General features: G+C 44.3%; 1 protein-coding gene across 1 annotated transcript; it reads right to left on the bottom strand.

The window, feature by feature from the left end:
• Window positions 1-3538: 3538 nt before the first annotated feature.
• Window positions 3539-5577, bottom strand: LOC134575237 (E3 ubiquitin-protein ligase TRIM39-like). The gene has a single exon (XM_063434492.1). The coding sequence runs from the start codon at window positions 5568-5570 to the stop codon at window positions 3927-3929; it is 1644 nt and encodes a 547-aa protein (XP_063290562.1). The 5' UTR covers window positions 5571-5577; the 3' UTR covers window positions 3539-3926.
• Window positions 5578-7141: the final 1564 nt, after the last annotated feature.

The following is a 7141-nucleotide window of genomic DNA, read 5'->3' as shown; positions in this document are numbered from 1 at the left end:
ACACACACAGATTGCAGAATACACACATACAGACAGCAGTGAGGGGTGCAGTGTGTGTGTGAGGAGTGCAGTTTTGTGTGTGTGAGGGGTGCAGTGTGTGTGTGGGGTGCTGTGTGTATTTGAGGGGTGCAGTGTTTCTGTGAGTGGTGCTGTGTGTGTGGGGAATGCAGTGTGTGTGTGATGGGTGCCGTGGGTATGTGAGGGGTGCAGTGTGTGTGTGTATGTGAGTAGTGCAGTGTGTGAGGAGTGCAGTGTGTGTGTGTGTGTGTGTGAGGTGTGCTGTGTGTAAGTCATATAGTGTGTATGAGGGGTGCTGGGTGTGAGGGGTGCTGGGTGTGAGGGGTGCTGTGTATGTGAGGGGTGCTCTGTGTGTATGTGAGGTGTGCAGTGTGTATACATGTGAGGGGTGCTGTTTGTGTGTTAGAGGTGCTGTTCGTGTGTGAGGGGTGATGTGTGTGTGTGTGAGGGGTGCTCTGTGTGTGTAAGGTGTTCACTGTGTGAGGGGATAAGTGTGTGTGAAGGGTGGTGTGTGTGTGTGTGTGTGTGAGGGTTTCAGTGTGTGTGGGGTGTGCTGTATGTATTAGGTGTGCTGTGTTTGAAGGGTGCTGTGTGTGTGTGTGTGTGATGTTGAGTGTGGTGCTCCTTGTGTATGTGAGGTATGCAATGTGTGTATGTGATGGGTGCACTGTGTGTGTGAGGGGTGCAAAGTGTGTATGTGAAGGGTGCAATATGTGTGTGAGGGGTGCTTTTTGTGTATGTGAGAGGTGCTGTGTGTGTATATGAGGGGAGCAATGTGTGTATGTAAAGAGTGCAATATGTGTGAGAAGGGTGTTGTGTATGTGGGGTGCTTTGTGTGTGTGTGTGTGTGTGTGTGTGTGTGAGGGGTGCTGTGTGTGTGTGAGAGGAGTGCTGGGTGTGTATGTGAGGGGTGCTGTGTATGTGTGCGGTGGGGGGAAGGAGGGGGGGATGCATAGGGATAAGTGAATTTTGTTATTTTTATTTAAAATATTATTTTTTTTTTAAAGACTCATGTCCCCCCACCCTTCTTATTACCTTTGATGAAGGAGGTGGGGGGGACAACACTGCCAGCCTTGGTGGTCAGTTGTGATGAGTAGGCCCTTCATTAGTGAGAGGTAGTACCTGGGAGGCAGTTCCGCCCATGAACATGCTGGTCAGAGCATTGCCGAGACCAGCATGCTCGCGGGAGGAACTGCCTCCCAGGTCCTACCTCTCACTAACGAAGAACCTTTGGGCCGGTGAGGGAAATCTGTGATCTCCCCAAAGGCCTGGTGCAATTGAGCAGGGCAGGCTTTCCGTAGCCCAGCAGGGGAGATCAAAGGATCTCCCCTTTCAGCCCTGGTACATGAGCAATGCTGTGGGGCTCCTATGCTGGTGGGGCCCCTGGGCAAGTGCCCAGCCTGCCCAGCCTGCCCATGAGGAAAGACATAAGGCCCTGCTCACTGCTCAACATCTCCACATCTCCAGTTACTGTTCAACATCTCCATTCACTGCTCTGCTTTGAGAATTTACTTTGCGGGAAACAGATAGAATAGGGCATTATTCTATATAATCCATAAAATGGTTGGATAGAAGCCCTTTATTTTCCCTCTGTACCAACATCACAGTGTAGTTTCACTGTTCCAATTCCCTATCGACTCTCTCTTTTTCACTCCTGTGCGAAGCTTAAATTAGAAAAAACAGAAAGGGGCTAAGAGAAGGTGATGGAACAGTGATCAAGTGAGGGGGCATTGTAAGGGGCACAATAATTGATGATGGCCCTCTGATCCTTGTTATCCATGATGGGTAACGGGGTAGTATGTGGACCTTATGTATACTGTCAGTATGTGATAATTATTTAACTTTCCTGTTTATGGGTGGAAGGCTGTTAGTGACCCAAGAGCTATTAAAAAGAGGAAACGGATATTAACTATCACTGCATCGGCTTTAATCAGGAGGCTATCACCAGGCCGGACTGGCCAACCAAAAAACTGGGCCATTTCCCTGGGGCTCACTCTAGCTGGAGACACCTTTGCACATTTGACCTTCGAACAGTGCCACAGAGGGGTGGCCTAGTGTGAATTCAAGGATGTGCCAATTGCTCCCACACACTGTACCCCACATCATACTGAATCAGTCTGACATCAGTCTCCAGCAGCCGAGACTTGTATATACACGAGAAGCAGTTTCTTACTATGAACACCAATGTCAGTCCACACAACTACTGGCAAGAAAGAGCTTACGGGAAAGTAAAATATGCAATGAGTGCATGTAAGTGAGTGCTAGATTTAGTGGGTTTTTGTGTTACTGTGTCGGAGGGAGTATTTGACAATGCATGCTGGTGTCAGTGAATGCATGTATCTGTGTGTTACATTAAGTGCTTGAGTCAGTCAGTGTGTCAGTGACTGTTTGTAAGTGTGTGTGACAGTGAGTGTTTGTTAGTGATTGTAACAGTACTTCTGTAAGTCATTACATTTGTGTTTGTGTGTAACGTTGTTTGTATGTTTGTCAGTGAAAAGTATACGACAGGAAATTATGTTTCGTTTCTTGTCCCTGAAAGAAATCTGTATATAGTATGATGTAAAACCTGCCCAGTTGCTTGGTATTGCCAACTGTGTAAGAGCTTTTGGCTCTCCATAGGAAGTAGTAGAGGCAGGGCGTGTCATCCAGCAGATTCCAGGTAAGAAATGAATCCACATATAAACCGTAAACAAACAGCTGTATATGGTAATTATATTAACATATAATTATTATTATCCCACAGCCTGGGAAACGAGTGTTAGGAAATTAGGATCCACAGCCTCGGTGTGAGTCATTGGTTTAACTTGTTCGTATTTTTGTTTTGTTTTTTGTTTTTTACAGTATGGTAATTAGTACAGTCATTTCTAGATACATGTTTTATTTTATGTGTTTTTATTAATTTGATTATATTTTTTTTAATAATAAAAACTATTAAATAAAAAATAATAAAAAAAACACAGCCACAAATGAAGAAAGTTGATTTTATTACTAATACATTCATTTATATTGCCTTCAGTGCCTCTTATCCAGGGAGATTTACACAAGTCAGAAAGTATCTAATCTCATCATTTAAACTGATATGCTCATAAACTATGGATGGGTAATTACTGTTAAAGGGACACTATAGGCACCCAGACCACTTCAGCTCATTGAAGTGATCTGGGTGTAGTGTCCCAGTTCCCCTAACCCTGCAATTGTAATTATTGCAGTGTTTGATGCAGTGTTTGATAAACTGCAATAATTACCTTTGTGGGTTAACTCAGCTTCCGGGTCATTAGGCGACATTTGGTCACCTAACTGACGCTGGACGTCCTCACGCTCTACATGAGGATGGAAATCCAGCATCATGTAAAATGCTTTCCTATGGGGGAAATCCTAATGTGAGCGCGTGCATTAGGTCCCCCCCCCCCCCCCCCCCCCCCTGCCGGCTGATGTCAGTGGGGAAGGAGCGGAAGTGTAGTCTGAACCAGCACGAAGGGACATCGGTGCTGAAATCAGGTACGTGACAGAAGGGGGTTAGCAGATTCCCAGGGGGGGGACTATAGTTTCCCTTTAACACAAAACACAAAACCTTGATTAAAACATTGAAAATCCCCTATAACTTGAATGAACCTTTTTCATGTGATGCTTCATTTTCTTTTATAATGTGTCTCAGCCCTATGAGTGCAGTATTTCATGTTGGAGAAATAATTTTCAATTTGAAGTTTATTTTTACACCTGTTTATCTGCATCTATACTGATGCAATGCATTATGGGGCTGTTATCAACATTTTCCAGGGCTGCTTTTTTATTGAAAAATGAAAGATAACAACCATTCATTAATTATAACAGCCAGTTCTGTTCAGGTATATTCTATGAAGTATGTTTAATATGTGTTCCCAGTCGAAGTACATTATACCCTCTACACATCAATAAGCCGTTCGTAAGATGTTTATTTTTGTAATTCTCCCTAGACCAGTTAAGTTATCCCAAACACCCAGCCCAACATGCAGCGGCTCGGTGAAGGTGGCAGTGAAGGTGTGTAAGTGTATGATTTTGTCACCCAGCTCGTAAAAGGCCAGTCGCCCAGCCTCATAGTCAAGATACATTCCTATTATCTGACGGGAAGGGTAATGAAGCAAATTAGTTTCTTTTCCTTTATACCTCACTGTGTATGGATCATGCTTCCACCTACCCAAACCCCAAGACTTGTTATTTATCCCAATTAATGACTCAAATTTCTTCCTGTCTATACTGGGATAGGCCATCCCTACAATCCAGTTTCCGGATTCATTGATTTCAAATACCCAGTAATGTTGCCCAGAGGAAAAACGCCTGGTGCTTATAACCTGTCTGCCCCAAAATCTCTCTGGAGTTTCAGGACGATGGCTGGTATATCTTGGGAAGGAAACACTATTCCCATCATGTGATATGGAAACTACTTGACTTGCTGTGTTTTCATCTAGTGATATGTTTGATGTCACGCTCACATCTGGTAACATGACCGAAGCTCCTGGAACATTCTGCAATCTCTTCTTTATAATTTCAGCTAGGCCTTTATGTAAAATCATTGAGATCAAGAAAGCATCAAGATCACCTACAGCACTGACCATTTCTTCATCACACTCTTCATTCTCATGATTTCCATCTTCAGTATCACAATAGTCAGCGCTGTCAGATTCCCGTCCTTGTAACACAGTCAATGGGTCCTTCATGTTACACAGCTCCTCAATGCGACCCATCTTCCTGGACAGATCCGCCTTCTTTATTTCTAGCTGCTGGATAAGATCTGAGACTTGGAGTGAGACCTGCTCTTCCTGTCTGGAAATTTCATTCAGGACTCGCTTTTCTAAGTCCTCTATCTGTTCCTTGATTTCCCTAATCAGGGCAGTGACTCGCTCTGTTACTCCAGCTGCTTTTTCTTGCACTTCATTCTTGTACTTCAGCAGACTATGGACTTTTTTCTCAGCCTCCTCTCTCTTTGAGGTCAGTTTCTCTTGAATATTTCTGAGTTTCTCCTTCTTCTTCTCAGAGGCGTCATTCAGAGTGTCCACCTGGTGTCCCCGGTGATCTCCGGCCAAGCTGCAGGACACACAGATACAGGAAGCATCCTCAGAGCAGTAATACTCCAGGACCTTCTTGTGGATGGAGCATTTTCTGTGCATGAAGGAAGTGGTGGGTTCAGTTAGGACATGTTCTGGTGACCTGCTGTGAACCTTCAGGTGGTTTTCACACAGAGAAGCTTCGCACAGCAAACATGTTTTAGCAGCAAGTACAGGAGATTGAATGCAGTAAGTACAGAGGATCCGAGCTTCCTCCCCCTGGTCTGGGTGATTAGATAGGAAACGCTCGGCAATGTTACACAGCTTCCTATTCTTCTCCAGTGCCGGACGTTCCTGAAACTCTGCTCTGCATTCAGGACACCTATAGGCTCCGGATCCCTCCTGTGTGTCCAGCACATTCCCAATACAGACCTGGCAGTAGCTGTGTCCACATGTCAGGGTTACAGGATCTGTATAAATACTCAGACAGATGGAGCAGGTTAGCTCGTCACTCAGATCAGCAGACACCATCACTGAAAGCAGGAAGCATGGAAACACTCCCAGAGAGCTGTGGGAGGTTCTTGTACCCTAACTATTAACCCTGTAGGTTCCTGACTGCCAGGTCTTTTCAAAGAGAAGTGAAAGATTAACATTGTTTGTGCTAGAAACCAATTCTGCAGTCTTTCTAACTGAGTTACATTATATCCATATGATCTCTGTGAAATCCATGAAAAAAAATCATACTGTTCATTTTAATTCCAACTATGATTATGTGATGCTCTCAGGCAGTCCCCCGAGTGCCTGAAAAAAAGTTGAAAAAGTTATTAAAAGGTTTATAAAGTACATAAAAAGTACTTCGATCATATATAGAAGGCGTATGCCTGAAGTTGTGGGAGGGATTTTATGCCTATTTAAACCCAGCAAACCCCCTTACTCACCTGTCTTCGACGATTCCCGCCTTCAATTCCCGCCATCATTTCCGCTTTGCAGACCTCTGACGTCAGTCTGCCGCGACGCTTGTACACAGCCCGCCAGTCTCGTGAGTATTTTCACTCGAACGGTAGCCTTCCGACAGTTTTCGTCCTAACTGTAAGTACATTCAATATTCTTCGATATAAGTATTCGTTTTCTGCATATCATTCGACGGTATGGTTCATTTGCCATCATAGGGGAAATACCTCTCGCACTCTGTTCGGTGAATTAGCTTATAACTTTCGGCAAACGCAGTTCGGAGTTCACAAGTACAAATCAAGTTACACCTATCTAATAGTTCATTTTCATCAGTTCTCACACACTCGGCCGCTAACTGTTTCCAGGTTAAACTCTGCAAGTTAACGTTTTCTTAGCGAATAAATTCGTACTCCCTGGTGAACGTTGTGCGAGCCCTTTCTACTCTCTGTGCCGCATTTTACTTAATTCCTGGCCGTATACTGCATGTAACCTAGCAAGCTATCTACGTTGAAGTTTGTAGTGGCATACATTTTATCACGCGAACTGGGCATTGGTAACAGTTACTGATAACGGATCCAGAGGCTGCTCTGAATGCACGTTTGGGTCAGTAGTCTGACCGAGTGTAATTCACTGGGCTCCCAGGGGAGCCTGTGTATGAGAGCTGCCTAGTCTGGGTCCCTGACACGACCTCATATGCAACTCATTTAACCTAATCCTGCAGCAGTTAGCGGGTATGTCCGAGCCTGTACTGCTGCTCTAACTTCACTCCTGCGGTTAATTGCTGCTAGGGGTATTTGTGCAGGGTTTGGGAAGGCCGTTTCTTTTAATTTAAGAAAATCTTTCAGTAGCCCGTTTTGCTTCTATGTCTCTCTCTCACACCCCCCCCCCCCCCCCCCCGATCATCGTCTATTAAGCTTTTAATTATCCAACAGCAGGATATGTTAATGCATTCATTTAACTTAAGCAGTTATACAGCGCTCTTCTAATTAGCAGAGTTTTTATAGCTGTTCACTTACTGTCAAGATGCTTTTACGAAAATGTGTTTTATTTCTGGTTATCACAGATATATATATATGATTCTTACAATTCACAGCAGCTCTAAACCACTTTCAGACCCGAGAACAGCCTAATGTTACTCTGAGCACATCACT

The sequence above is a fragment of the Pelobates fuscus genome, chromosome 10 (assembly GCF_036172605.1).
Source record: "Pelobates fuscus isolate aPelFus1 chromosome 10, aPelFus1.pri, whole genome shotgun sequence".
Taxonomy (NCBI): domain Eukaryota; kingdom Metazoa; phylum Chordata; class Amphibia; order Anura; family Pelobatidae; genus Pelobates; species Pelobates fuscus.
The sequence above is the reverse complement of the archived record's forward strand: the minus strand, read 5'-3'. Positions and strand labels throughout refer to the sequence as shown.